Consider the following 15,344-nt stretch of genomic DNA (forward strand, 5'->3'; position numbering starts at 1 on the left):
TATCTATCTATCTATTTTATTTAGTTAGTTAGTTAGTTAGTTAGTTAGTTAGTTAGTTAGTTAGTTAGTTAGTTAGTTAGTTAGTTAGTTAGTGTCGTTTTGGTTGGTGGTGTGCCCCAGGATTTTGTAAATGTAAAAAATGTGCCGCACCTCAAAAAAGGTTGAAAATCACTGGCCTAGACCATGGGTAGGGAAAGTTGGCTCTACTACGACTTGTGGACTTCAACTCCCAGAATTCCCGAGCCAATCATGCTAGCTCAGGAATTCTGGGAGTTGAAGTCCACATGTCAGAGAAGAGCCAACTTTGCCTACCCCTGACCTAGGCCAGTGATGGCAAACCTTTTTTTCCTTGGGTACCGAAAGAGTGTGTGTGTGTGTGTGCTGTTGTGCATGTGCAAATACCCACACCCACAATTCAATGCCTGGGGAGGGCGAAAACAGCTTCTCTCCAGGGGTGGGCTACTTCCCGGACGGGGTTGGGGGGGAACACAATGGGGAAGCAAAAATGGAGCTCCACCCCAGAGCAACCAATTTGCACTGACAAATGTTGAAAGAAAATGCAGGGCCATGCCACAGTGTGGTAGTAAACGTTTTAGTAGCCCTTCACTGCCACCCCACGGCCCCCACCCCTCCCGGAGGCCCTCTGCAAGCTGCTAACAGCCTGTTTCCCAACTTCTGTTGGGCCCAGTAGGTTCGTGTTTCACCCTCCCCAGGCTCCAAAGGCTTCTCTGGAGCCAGGGGAGGGTAAAAACGCCTTCCTTCATCCCCCAGAGACTCTATGGAAGCCAAAAACGCCCTCTCAGAGTCTCTGTGCGAGCCAAAAATCAGCTGGCCGGCACACACATGCACACTGCAGCTGAGCTAGGGCAACAGCTCACGTGCCAGCAGATTTGGCTCCGTGTGCCACCTATGGCGCCCAGGCAATAGGTTCGCCATCACTGGCCTAGACCTTGGCGTTACACCATAGATTTTTTGACATTTATATTTTGTTGAGTTCTAGTAATCTAGTTGAAATGTTCATTTATGTTACACCATATGCTAAATAAATAAGGGAAGTTGATAGCATTGCTCAATGACAATTTGTAATACAGGTGATCCTAAACCTATGTACATAATTGAGACTGAAATTACAATTTTAGTGGTGGTCATTAAGCACCGAATAATTACCTTTTTTGCAACAGTTGTTAAGCAAATGTTGCAGTTGTTAAGCAAACACTGTAGTCATTAAATAAGTCTGTTTTCCCCAATGGGCATTTTTTGCCAGAAATTGGAAGTAAACACTGGAAACTTGCAAAACATGCCCAAAAAAATTGCTGTCACATGGCTACCGGACACCGTAACAGCTGTAAATATGAACTGGTTACCAAGTGCCTAAAATGTGATTGTGTGACCATTGGGCTGGAGGGAGTAGAGCGCAACCCAAAAACAGTACATAGTTCGGGGGGGGGGGGGGGGTTCATTGCAATTTTGCACAGTTGCTAAGTAACTGGATATTAAGTGATGATTACCTGAATGCTTCCTTGTTTTACATTCCACAGAAATGTGAAAGTTTAATTTCAGATTAAACTTGAGAACAGCATGGTCAGTTGTCAAGGCAGCTCAATCAAATTCATGGTCACACGGGTATTCAGATGGAAATCTCTAATTGGGCTTGCTCCTATGTAGTGTGCAATAAGCTGCTGAGTTGTATTTCATGACATGGAATATATGCTTGAGGTTTATATGAGTAACTTAAATATTATCGTTTGTTGGGTATTGTTTTCCCCCTATACAAAGAGTTTAGTTGCTGTGATCAGGGATCCGGCCCAACACATTAACAATTTCTCTCCCTCCTCCAAAATCAAATTTATAAGACCTGGGATTGAAAAATGCAGAAATGCTTCTCACTTTCTACAAAAAAACCCACAGCAATCCCTTGGGGATATATTTTTCCCCAGCCACCACAAATTAGCTATCTGAGGAAGCTGCCTCATTGTGACTAATTATAGGGCTGGCTTGATTTGATCATTGCAAATGGCCTCTCTCTCTCTCTCTTTTTGCAGAAGGAATGGAAGAACGTGTCAAGCAGAAGGACCTGGGTGATGGAGTATATAGTTTTGAATACTACCCAAACGTACCTGGCAATTATACTGTCACAATAACTTGGGGAGGGCAGCACATCCCCCGCAGGTGAGATGGAGGGCAAAACCCAGATGGGGGCAAGAAAGATACGACTATTATTTAAGAGTGTTCAGGCTCCTGAGACTGTGGAGAGGAAAGGTTTAAGGTTCTGTGATATGCAACTGGGCCAAACAGGGTATGTGGGGTAGCTTATATATATATATTTATTTATTTTGTCAAACAATTATAGGGTGGTAATTTGTACAAATAAAACATTAGATAAGTAATGATAAAAAGTAACAAAAGAAGACAATAGGACAGGGACGGTAGGCACCGTGGTGCGCTTATGCATGCCCCTTACAGACCTCTTAGAAAGGGGGAGAGGTCAATTGTAGATAGTCTAAGGTTAAAGGTTTTGGGGTTAGGAGTAGAAACCACAGAATCAGGTAGTGCATTCCAGGCGTTGATTACTCTGTTGCTGAAGTCGTATTTTTTGCGGTCAAGTTTGGAGCGGTTAACATTTAGTTTAAATCGATTCCGTGCTCCTGTGTTGTTGCGGTTGAAGGTGAAGTAGTCGTTAACAGGTAGGACATTTTGGTATATGATTTTATGAACTATAGTTAAGTTGGAACGGAGATGACAGTTGTAAGTTGTCTAAACCAAGAATTTCAAGTCTGGCGGAGTAAGGTATTTTGTTGTGAGAAGAGGAGTGAAGAGGACTTTTCTTGTGAAATATATCTGGACTCTCTCAATTGTATTGATGTCAGATATGCAATGTGGGTTCCATACAGGTGAGCTGTATTCTAGGATTGGTCTGACAAATGTTTTGTAAGCTCTTGTTAGCAGTTCAAAATTACCAGAGAAGAAACTGCGAAGGATTAGGTTAACAACTCTTACAGCTTTTTTGGCAATGTTGCTCTAGGACTTAAGTCATTGGGTATGAGTACTCCAAGGTCTTTGACAGATTGAAGGTTATCAATAAGTTCAATTCCTCCAAGTTTATATTTAGTATTCGGATTCTTTTTACCAATGTGTAAAACAGAGCATTTAGTGGTGCAGATTTAAGTTGCCAGGTTTTAGACCATTCTGCTACGTGGTCAAGGTCTTTTTGAAGGGTAGCAGCATTGTCGGTGGTATTAAATAGTTTGACATCATCTACAAAGAGAATGCAATTGCTAGTGATGCAATCACAAAGATCGTTTATGTATAATATGAATAGTGTTGGTCCTAAAACACTACCTTGAGGGACACCACTGTTAACAGGAGCAATTCCTATTTTGACCACTTGTCTGTTAGATAGGAATGCTGTTAACCAATTGTATGCATGAGCAGGAGAGTAAAGAAAATCATAAAAGATAGAGATGTAAACAATATGATAATTATTAGTATTATGATAATGAGAATTATTGTGCTTAATATTATTATATTTTTATTAGAAAATACATAAAGAGGGAAAAATAAACAAGTTTACTATGCTCAATTGTTTAATATACTCTAATTGTAAGATCAGATAATTAATATCAATGTAGTGAATGATGATGTAAGATCTGGTAGTTATTGCACAGCGATATTTGTAACCAGACTGTTTACGAGAAAATGGAATGTATATACTGTATATATATTTAAATGAAAATAATTTTAAAAGAAGAACATAAGCATGATTTAGGCAAAAATACTTTGCCTGTAAAGTAGTGTTCGGTTTTGGAATTTGCTGACCAAAATGAGGCAAATGGAAGAATTCAGTAATTCTCTTGTTCTACATCTAGATGGAAGATTGTGGTAGATAAGTTTCCACTGAGAGTATCTGTAGAGCAAGTCTGAACAAACAGCATTTGTTCAGGTGCATTGAGCTGTAGTTCCTGGAAAGGAGAAATCTGGTTGGGAAAGAGCATTAATGGGATCTCTTTGCAAGGATAACTATTACTGCAGAAGGCAAAACGTTTACCTCTTAACTTGTAGCCCATTTGAGGTGAGAGTTGGGACAGAATGCGCAAACCAGAAGGTGCGAGCCTGGGGCCCAGGTTTGGAAGGAGGTGTCGTGGGCAAGTCGGCGGATTTTGTAGTAGAAGCCATTGGGGATGATGTTGGCACATTAGGTAAGTGGTCTTCTGCCTTGCACTTCCATGTTCATGCAATTTTATTTATAGAATTTGCATCCTCCCATTTGCCACAAGTGTCTCTGGGCAGTTATAAGGGTTAAAAACCCTGACCCATGCCCAATTTGGGGAATCCATCCAAATGTAGGGGAAAAGGAACTGCTTTGGCCTGTTTTTTCCAGTTCCTTTTTCTCATCCAGCCTGCACAATAGTGTTGCCCCATTCAGTCTCTTTCAACAGGCACATTTGGATAATTTCAATATTGGGGGCGGTCATCTTAACTCACTGCACACATGGAGCTGCCTTGAGGATGATTGATTTTCATGAGAATCACAGCTGCTCTATAAAGAATTCCGTGGGCTTCCAGTGTGTGTCTGGACATGACTTAAAATGTTATACATCACCTACACTTTCTCACTAGCTGAGGTAATCCATGGTCCTAGTGGATGTTATATCCTTTGGAGGGAGCAGTGGCTATCAAAACTGGCATTTTGCTGTGCTGCTAACTTGGGGGTCTCTTCCCTGACCAAGGCTCCGTGTGAAATTAGTATTTAATACATTTACAGTAATACATTACTGTCACCAGCCCAGAGTAATATATTTGGAATTTTTAACCAGTGGCTTCTTAGCCATAGGGGGGAACGGGTTATTATGTCCTTGGTCTATGATCTGTCTTTCCTTTATTTAGGGATTCTTTATAAAATAATTTTGTATGAATATGGATAAAGCTTGTTTCTGTTCAGACGTTGAGAACTCTGTGCTTAACCACAGACATTTTTTCCTGAGGACTCTTATGTGTGTGTGTTCTCTAAGGCAGGGGTGTCAAACTCTCATTGTCATGGCGGCATCACGTGATGTATTGGGATTTCCCCCCCCCCTTCGCTAAACCAGGCATGGGCGTGGCCAGCACAGGACTCATCCAGCCTATGGGCCAGGAATTTGACACCCCTGCTATAAAGAATGATCCTTTACCTTTCCAATTTTTACTCCATCCCTTGCCTCTTTCTCCTCCTCCTTCCGTCTCTTCCTTAGCTATTTGTCTTGCCTTATTTACAGGGGATTGTGCAATTTTGACCCTTTCTTTTACTGCAAAGCATTTCATTTCCTTTTAAGGACAGGAGGCTCATAGCCTTTTTTTGTCCTTAGTTTATAGATGATTTTGAGAATCTGGATTTGTATGATTTAACTATTCTGAACCTTATGGTTTCTGGGCATGTTGCATTTCAGTGCTGTTGTGAAATTAGAGAAATTTTAGCCTAAAACACCTGGAAGGCATCAGAGGGATGGCTGGATTAGTAGCAGAATATCACATGAAATACTTTATCTTTAGAACATTGTTCCTTGTATGCTTTGCTTGCCCATTTAAAAATGGTATAAATGATCTTCCATCTCTGTTCTGTGCAAGCGCCTGATTCATTCCCTCTTTGTAGGCTTCTCAGTGGAAGGTCCCTCGCAGGCAAAGATCGAGTGTGATGACAAGGGAGATGGCTCCTGCGATGTGCGCTACTGGCCCCAGGAGCCAGGGGAATATGCCGTCCATGTGCTCTGCAACAATGAAGACATCAAGCTCAGTCCCTTCATGGCAGAAATCCAGGCTGCTCCCAAGGACTTCTACCCTGAGAAGGCAAGCACAGTAGTACCTCTACCTAAGAACGCCTCTACTTAAGAACTTTTCTAGATAAGAACCGGGAGTTTAAGATTTTTTTGCCTCTTCACAAGAACCATTTTCCATTTACAAACCCGAGCCTCCGAAACTGTAACTGGAAAAGGCAGGGAGAAGCCTCCGTGGGGCCTCTCTAGGAATCTCCTGGGAGGAAATAGGGCAGGAAGAGGCTGGGAGAAGCCTCCGTGGGGCCTCTCTAGGAATCTCCTGGAAGGAAATAGGGCAGGAAGAGGCTGGGAGAAGCCTCCGTGGGGCCTCTCTAGGAATCTCCTGGGAAGAAACAGGGCCTCCACCCTCCCTGTGGTTTCCCTAATCGCACACATTATTTGCTTTTACATTGATTCCTATGGGGAAAATTGCTGCTTCTTACAAACTTTTCTACTTAAAAACCTGGTTCGTAAGTAGAGGCACCACTGTACCTCTTAACCGGAGAGGTGTGCTCACCAAGGGTTATGTTTGTTTTGGGGTTTTGTGCATCCTGGATTTAGTTTTGTGTGCAGATGCTTCTGTGAGCGCACAGGAAAACAGTTAATAGCCAGTCATTTGGCCATCTGTGGCTCTGTGTGTGTGTGTGTGTGTGTGTGTGTGTTGCAGATCATGTGTTTAAGATTTTTTTTTAAGCTGTGTCTGCCTGTGAGGTTTAAAGCTGTTGTTTCCTTGGGAAAATAGAATTTAATAAAATATATAAAATATATAATTTTATAAAATATATTTTTATAAAATATGAATCAAGGTTTCTTGCTATTGTGATTGGGGAAATCTGCAAAGGGAATTTCGAGCAGGTCTGAATGAAATGAAATGAAAAATTCTGTTCAGGATTTTATGCAATTTTAATTCAGGTTCCCCGGCTGATCCTACTTTCTAAAATCTCTTAGCAAAATTGATAGAGGTGTGTGTGTGTGTGTGTGTGTTGTGATGGTCAGCAGAGTTTTTTCAGTTAACGGTTCTCTTCCAACTCCTTTCAAGGTAAAAGCACACGGCCCAGGCCTAGAGAAGACTGGTGTTGCAATCAACAAGCCCGCAGAGTTCACAGTTGATGCAAAGAGTGGTGGAAAGGCTCCTCTCAAGGTGCAAGTCCAGGTGAGATCAGCAATGGGCGCAGGATTCTCCATTGCTAAAATAGGCCTTCCCCCAAATGGTGTCTGAATGGTGTATCTGTCTAGATTGGGATTTTAACTTAGACATGAGTGGGAGGTATAAGGAATTGAGCACTATTTGGAAATTCTGCCTCTGTTAGCAAGAGTGCATCTGGAGGGCACCTGGTTAGAAAGTTGCTCTAAAGTAGTGATGGCAAACCTATGGCACAGGGGGCACCCGGAGCCATATCTGCTGGCATGCAAGCCGTTACCCTAGCTCAGCTCCAGTGGGCATGTGCATGCCGACCAGCTGATTTTCGGCTCGCCCAGGGGCTCTAGGAGGGCATTTTTGGCTTCCAGAGAGCCTCCAGGATGATAGGGGAGAGCATTTTTGCCTCTGGAGCCTGGGGAGGGAGAAAAACTGGCCTGCCGGGTTCACCAGAGTTTGGAATATGGGCTGTTTCAGGCCTCCAGAGGACATCAGGAGGAGGCCATTTTCACCATCCCCAGGCATTGAATTATAGGTGCGGGCACTCACACATGAGCCAGGGTGGCACAGCAGATAGAGTGCAGTACTGCAGGCCACTGAAGCTGACCGTAGATCTGTAGGTCAGTGGTTCAAATCTCATCACTGGCTCAAGGTTGACTCAGCCTTCCATCCTTCCAAGGTGGGTAAAATGAGGACCCAGACTGTGGGGGCAATAGGCTGGCTCTGTTTAAAAAAGTGCTATGGCTAACATGTAGTAAGCCGCCCTGAGTCTAAGGAGAAGGGCGGCATAAAAATTGAATAAATAAATAAATAAAATAAACGTGCGATAGCACAAGCACATGCACTTTCGGCACCCAAGGAAAAAAAGGTTCGCCACCACTGTTCTAAAGGAATTGGAGAAGTGCTTTCTCCATGATGGTGCGGGTGTGAATGATACTGACCTGCAGAAAGATAATTCTTGATTTTTCTCCCTCAGGATTCAGAAGGATCGCCGGTGGATGTCTCCGTGAAGGATAACGGCAATGGCACCTACAACTGCTCCTACTTGCCCAAAAAGCCATTGAAGCACACAGCGATGGTGTCCTGGGGAGGAGTCAATATTCCCAACAGTCCTTACAGGGTTAGTGTTCCTTGCAGTAGCAAGCAAAATTATTAGGGCAAATTGGGACTTCATTCATTAATGTTGGTCCCAGGAAGCAAAAGGCTGGTGCCCTATGGAAACCCCTGAAGGTTTTGTGACTTTTCATTAGTTGATTTCCTTCCCAAACAACAACAGTAACAATAAACATAATTTATTATGATGATCAATCAATCAATCAATCAATCAGTCAAACAGATGTTTAGACTGGATTTGAGTCCTTCCTAAGGATCTTGGAGAGGAAGATGTTGTTTAATAACATATAAAAGGTATTGACGCAGGATGTAAGCTGTTTTAAGTAAAGCTGCCCTTTGCAATTGACTGATGGTGATTTTGTCAATGGTGTCCAGGTCATACTACAGGTGTTTTTGAATTGTATACAATATTACTATTGGTACTACCTTTGCTTTCTTTTGCCACAGTGGTTCTGTTTGTCACTCTTTGTATTTTGAGATTGTGTCCAGTTCTTTCCCTTCTATTCTGCTGCCCCCAAGTAGTGTAGAGTCCACTATCCAGACTTTTTTTGTCTTATCAACAGTTGTTAAATCTGGGGTGTTGTATGGCAGATGCTTGCGTTTTTGAATTCTAAAGTCCCAGAGCTTTAACTTCTTTATTTTCTATTACTTTGTCTATTTTGCAGTTTCATCATTTCTTGCTTGCAGACAAATAGTATTTCTTGCAGATATTCCAACGCACCATTGTTACTATGGTACTTTGTCAATGCTGTTTTTTGTAATGAGTCCATGTGATTTTGTATTGATTCTGCATGGCGATCCATCATGTCTTTATTTGCTATGTGTTGCTGTCTTTTCAATGCTGGCTTTATATTTATTATTATACACAGCAATGTGAAATCACAGCTGTCGGTTCTTTGGCTGGTATTGTCTTTCATATGCTTTTCCCAAAGCTTTTCCCAAGAACCTAGGAGATCACATTGTATCAGGATAATATGTGTGTTGATCCAAGTACTTGGCAATATGCAGATTTTCTAAGTATTGTCCACATTTTTTTGGTATGGCACGTAATGTCCTGTGACCTCTACAATTGGTTTTGCCACAATCTTACAAATTCCTTTTTCAGATATTGATACTTTGAAATCTCCAATTCTTTGTCTTCTACTATCCCTGGTATTGCCACCTCAATTATCCTCCCTTTCTTTGTTTTAATGACAATTAAATCTGGTGTGCCAGGACTTGGATCAGTCTGTATTCCAAAATCTTGCAATAATTTAACAGTTGCATTTTCAACCACCCTTTTCTAACTGTCTGCCAATGTTTCATTACTGGTGCGTAATTTTTATCAATATTCCAGTGAATAGTTTTGGCAATTGTGTTGGGTCATTGTTTATAAATAATCGCTTTGCGGATTTTCTTACATGAGCTGAGTATATAATGTACTCTTTCTTCTGCTTCTTTGCATAGTCTGCACTTAGAACCATTTGGTGATTTTTATTTTTCAGTTTTGGCCTTGGTGGCATTGGTTCAAATAGCTTGCTCTTGAGTAGTTAAAATAATAAACCTCCAGTTTCTATTTTTTAACTACTCTAGTTGTAAGCTATTGTTATTACTAATGCAGTGGGCTTTGGGCATGGAGTAGAAAGCAGTTTTCCCTTGTGAAGAAGTCTACAGCATGGCTGGACTCCTGTTAGATTTCCTTCCTCTCCCCCCCCCCCCCCATTGATGGCCTGCACACTTAATAATAATAATAATTTAATAATAATTTATTAGATTTGTAAGCCGCCCCTCTCCGGAGACTCGGAGCGGCTCTTACCCTCTTCAGACATTTAAGACAAGATTCTCCAAACACCAACACTAAAGAAGTGACCTTCCTGCTGTGATGACTCCCAGAACTTTTCTAAGTCTCATATTCCAGTTTTGGGCAGAAGCACTTAATCTTCTCCCACCTCTCCAGCCCCAAGTTCGCAGACAGAATTTTGCCTCCTTGTTGTCTCTAGGTTAACATTGGAGCTGGCAGCCATCCCAACAAAGTGAAAGTCTATGGTCCTGGTGTGGCGAAGACGGGCTTAAAGGCTCACGAACCGACCTACTTTACAGTGGATTGCACAGAAGCTGGGCAGGGTGAGTTGAGCCTTCTCTGTCCTGGATGCCTGGGAATGCCTGGCATTGCTGGAATGGAGGAAGAGGAGGGGTGGCCACCCCCGTCCTCAGCCTCCCTCCCTCCCCAACTTCCAGTCCAGTGTAAGTCAGACAGAGAGTTAGCTCTGAGAAGCTGGTTTTCTGAAGTACACCAACCTTGGTCTGATTAAGTGTTGGGGGAGGGAGGAGGGGACATTTCTGCTCATTCTTAATTGGCGAACCAAGAATAAATGCTTGTGTTTGTAAATTGCTCCAAGAAGCACTCAATGCTGAAGGGCAGCACGTAAAAAATGACTTTTGTTTCCTGCTCCCCCTCCCTTCCTCCTCCTAGCAGCCAAGGGGAACAAAAGACAAGACTGTGCGATCTTTCTAGCCTTTTCATTTAGACTGGCTTCTCCGCTTCTGGTGCCTAGTTCTGAAGCCTTTTGTATCTCAACCGCTGCTGTCTATTTGCCTCCTTTGTGTTGCGTCTTTGGGAATCCCTTTCATTGGTTTTTCTCTCCCCTGCTCCCTCCTTCAGTTAGGTGTCTCACAAAGCCGGTGATGAAAGTAAGAGGGGGAAGAGAGAAAGTTGTTGCGGCTTCCAACGTTGCCAAGGTGTAGCTCCCATCAGCTCCAGACACCATGGGCAGCCGTTGATATAATGGGATTTAGCCCCATAACCTCTGGAAGATGATTTCCAAAACTTCCAAGTGGACAAGCAACCTATGGCTGTGGAAAACCTTTGTCCTTTCTCGCTGCTAATTTTTAAGTGCAGTGGACTACAGAGATAGAGCAGCGCCTTACTTATACTCTGTGGCAAACGGTGACTAAACTTCCCCAATTGCTTGGCACAATGCCTTAATTGCTCTGCTCCATTCGTACTGTACTGTGTGTCCTTGAACAAGTTACAGAAAGGAATTAGCAATCAGATGAAGCCATTCTGGTCTTGCTTCCCCGCCCCTAGAATTTTGCTATTCTTTGTTCTTGATTTTCTTTCAAAGCAATCAGGATGTAGAGGTAGATTTATAAAAACGCATCCTGAATTTTATGTGCACTTAACAGTGGATTGATGCTCTGCATCGTTGCCTTTATTTTACCATCATGGCTACTCCAGAAAAGATCAGAATTGCCCATCAGAGAAATGATCCTCCTTAACTAAACCTTTAGAGTAGATCAGTGTTTCCCAACCTTGGCAACTTGAAGATATTTGGACTTCAACTCCCAGAATTCCCCAGCCAGCATTCGCTGGCTGGGGAATTCTGGGAGTTGAAGTCCAGATATCTTCAAGTTGCCAAGGTTGGGAAACACTGGAGTAGATGATTGAAGATGGAGATTGATAGACATCAGGGGCTGCACTATATGGGGACATCTTGGGTCACAATGGCAGGTGCAGGTTTTAATAGCACACTTAGATGCCTCCCATTGATTTGTCTCTTCTTAAAGGCGATGTGAGCATTGGCATCAAGTGTGCCCCTGGTGTGGTGGGTCCAGCTGAGGCTGACATCGACTTTGACATTATTCGGAATGATAATGACACCTTCACAGTCAAGTACACTCCCCGGGGTGCTGGGAGCTACACAATCATGGTGCTGTTTGCTGACCAGGTGAGCCATTTTCTCAGAGGAAGCACAGCAAAGTGGGGGGGATGTGCGAGAGGGTCACCTGGAGATGGCTCTGGTTTTCACCTTCTTCCTCTTCATCTCTAGGCGACCCCTACCAGCCCCATCAGAATCAAAGTGGAACCCTCCCACGATGCCAGCAAAGTCAAAGCTGAGGGACCTGGCCTCAACAGGACTGGTGAGTTGGGGGTATGCTTTGCAAGAGGCTCTATGCTACAAATAGGAGCCGGGAGCTTAGAAGTTGTGTCTGGAACTCCCGATCCAGGAACCTGAAGAAGGAACAGAACTCAATCCTATGGAATGTGGATAAAAACAAAGAGATTTGTAAATATAAGGTTCAGGAGGGAAGTGTTTTTAATAGGAAAGTGAACACAAGAACAAGGGGGCACAATCTGAGGTTAGTTGTGGGAAAGATCAGAAGCAACGTGAGAAAATATTATTTTACTGAAAGAGAGTAGTATATGCTTGGAACAAACTTCCAGCAGACGTGGTTGGTAAATCCACAGTAACTGAATGTAAACATGCCTGGGATAAACATATATCCATCCTAAGATGAAATACAGGAAATAGTATAAGGGCAGACTAGATGGACCATGAGGTTTTTTCTGCCATCAATCTTCTATCTTTCTATATTGGAATTAAGCTTTTGACTTATTTTGATAAGATGCATTATTTCCTTGTCTGTGCTTGGGTGAGCTTCCTGAAATTCTCATGCAGCCCATTAATGCAAGCCGACTGCAGTATTGAAATGGGTCAAGGAGGGTGGGTGCCAGTTTTAGAATGAATTTTAATCTTAAGAACTTAAAATAGCAATAGCATTTTAGACTTATATGCCGCTTCAAAGTACTTTTACTGCCCTCCATAAGCAGTTTACAGAATCGGCATATTGCCCCCAACAATCTGAGTCCTCATTTTACCCACCTCGGAAGGAGGGAAGGCTGAGTCAACCTTGAGCCGGTGGTGAGATTTGAACTGCTGAGCTACAGCTAGTAGTTAGCTGAAGTAGCCTGTAGTGCTGCACTCCAACCACTGCGCCACCCTGGCCCTTATCATATAACACAATCACCCAAAGTGCTTGTAAAAAATAAACTATGTTCTACCCCGTGGAAGTTCTTGGTACAAAAATCAATAAAGCAGAAAGCATGCTTACCAGCCTGGAAAGTTTGCCTGCATTAAAGTTTGTTGCAAAATCAAAACCCGAAGCACACACAGATGACTGAGTCAGCTGGATTCATACACTTCTTTATAAACCTAGTAACAGATGAATTTACAATACCATTAGCAGAGCTCTTCTTCCATTTAGCAACAGTTAAAAGTAGAACACAAGCAGCTTCCAGTTCAGAGAGCACAGAGTGGGCTGAGCCATGCCCAGCCTTAAGCTTTCAGTTTCGATTCTCTGCACAGACTTAGTAGTATCCGAGCTCCCATTGGCTGACTTAGTTGCTATGCCTATTCATTGGCTAACTACCTTGTTACCGCTGGCTCTCCCAGTTCATAAATATCTTAATAGCCTGCCCTTCTGAATGTTTCTCCTACTTCCTCAGGTGTGGAGATGGGGAAGCCAACTCACTTCACCGTTAACACCAAGCCAGCTGGTAAGGCCAAGCTGGATGTGCAGTTCACAGGCCCAGCCAAGGGAGACGCCGTAAGAGACTCTGAAATAATTGATCACCACGATAACACCTATACCGTCAGATACACCCCTGTGCAGCAGGTAAGTGACGAGAAGGAGAGGGTGATTTTCTGAGATAGGTCTGAAACAGGGTGTCTCGCTAAATAGCAAACTCCTAGATTTACCATTTTAGGAAAGGAAGGTTTTTGATTGAAATCTTGCTCATCAGTTGGGGTGGGGTGGGACTTTGGCAGCCTTACCCCCTTCCTTCCTTAAATAAGAGACTCCCTGGGGAAGTGACTTCTGGGAAAAATCTAGATGGAAATTCAATAGGAAGGGATGCAGGCTCCCCATAGAAGGGAAAAAATGAATGGCAGGCTATGGTTCCTATACACAATGATAAGTTTACCTCTTGTATTTCAGGGTAACCTTGGAGTAAATGTAACATACGGGGGAGACCACATCCCCAAAAGTCCTTTCAACGTGGGAGTAGCTCCCACCCTGGACCTCAGCAAGATCAAGATCTCTGGGCTTGGAGACAGTATGTATATCCCAGCATCTTCAATTCTTTGCTTTCTTTTGCCTCCTAATCACAGAGATGGGCGCTGAGTAACACAAAGGCCCCACTCTCTGATTGCTGTGATTTTTTTTTTTTAATTGTGCACCTCTCAATTTCTGGAAATGTTGTTACTGCATTTGGCTCACATTTTTTTAAGCTGCTGTAGAAGCTGGCCATTTGTTGTTTCTTTTTTTTTTAAAGGAAAAACACAATGATTTTTCAGAAGGTCTAATTCTGTTGCCAATACAGCACGGATGAAAATTGCAGCTTGCAACATCTGGGGGGCTTTGGGTTCCGCATCCATTTTTAGACCAGGCCTGAATTGAGAGTTCAATAAAAAGCCAGTGTGCACAGCTGTCTAACATCTGCTAATAGTTGTCTTTTGGGACTGGACCAAGAAGGCCTGCTTGTTCCAGCTTTCTGTCAGGACCAGATGGCCTTTGCACAGGACATGCTTTAAATGACAAAATAGAACCTAGTATATTTATGGCTTAAATAAAAGATGCAGTTCTGTTGGAATAGAGACTGCGGGTGCCCAATCATCCTTGGGGTTTTGCCATCAGCGAAAGCTTTGAGAATCTCAAGGCCAAATTATATCACACAAAAACTGTGGCCAACAGGTTTAGCTCAGCTATTTCTCTTGTACATACACCCCTCGTCTGTCAGTCTCCATCAGATTTATCCTGAACTGTGATGGTGATTTTCATCCTAACCCATCCAACTCCTTACTTCGGACCAATCCAGGGTTGTGAACCCTCTCTTAAAATACACTGCTCAAAAATAAATAAATAAATAAATAAATAAATAAACTAAGTAAGTAAGTAAATAAATAAATAAATAAATAAATAAATAAATAAATAAATAAATAAATAAAACACTTAAAGAACACAATATAACTCCAAGTAAATCAAACTTCTGTGAAATCAAACTGTCCACTTAGGAAGCAACACTGATTGACAATCAATTTCACATGCTGTTGTGCACATTCAACTTTGTACAGAACAAAGTATTCAATGAGAATATTTCATTCATTCAGATCTAGGATGAGTTATTTGAGTGTTCCCTTTATTTATTTATTTTTGAGCAGTATATATTTGATACAGTGTTGAATTGTATGGGTGAATGGAACACAATTGCGAAAATGGGCAGCATCCCATTATTCCATTCCAAGTTCCACTATTATCCCTTCACTTTATTTTATTTATTTATTTATTACAGTACTTAGATTTGTATGCCGCCCCTCTCCGAAGACTCGGGGCGGCTCACAACATGTTTCCACCACTTTCCACCAGTTACACACTGTTTGTTCATGCATGCACAGTAGGCATGCCCCCCCCCAACCCCCGGGCCACAGCCTTCTACCGGGCCTTGGAAGTGGTGGGTGAGCATGTGCTTTCTTGCCTTCCTCTGTTTA

General features: G+C 42.6%; 1 protein-coding gene across 4 annotated transcripts in view; it reads left to right on the forward strand.

The window, feature by feature from the left end:
• Positions 1-15,344, forward strand: part of FLNA (filamin A) — a 110,492-nt gene that overhangs the window by 44,342 nt on the left and 50,806 nt on the right. For all 4 annotated transcript variants that reach the window (XM_070741370.1, XM_070741368.1, XM_070741367.1 and 1 more), the window contains exons 11-20: positions 2,043-2,169; positions 4,060-4,196; positions 5,627-5,820; positions 6,826-6,939; positions 7,901-8,044; positions 10,017-10,140; positions 11,584-11,744; positions 11,847-11,937; positions 13,304-13,473; positions 13,795-13,912. In XM_070741370.1, the coding sequence (XP_070597471.1) occupies positions 2,043-2,169; positions 4,060-4,196; positions 5,627-5,820; positions 6,826-6,939; positions 7,901-8,044; positions 10,017-10,140; positions 11,584-11,744; positions 11,847-11,937; positions 13,304-13,473; positions 13,795-13,912 (1,380 nt within the window). The remainder of the gene's footprint in view (positions 1-2,042; positions 2,170-4,059; positions 4,197-5,626; positions 5,821-6,825; positions 6,940-7,900; positions 8,045-10,016; positions 10,141-11,583; positions 11,745-11,846; positions 11,938-13,303; positions 13,474-13,794; positions 13,913-15,344) is intronic.

The sequence above is a fragment of the Erythrolamprus reginae genome, chromosome 2 (assembly GCF_031021105.1).
Source record: "Erythrolamprus reginae isolate rEryReg1 chromosome 2, rEryReg1.hap1, whole genome shotgun sequence".
Taxonomy (NCBI): Eukaryota; Metazoa; Chordata; class Lepidosauria; order Squamata; family Dipsadidae; genus Erythrolamprus; species Erythrolamprus reginae.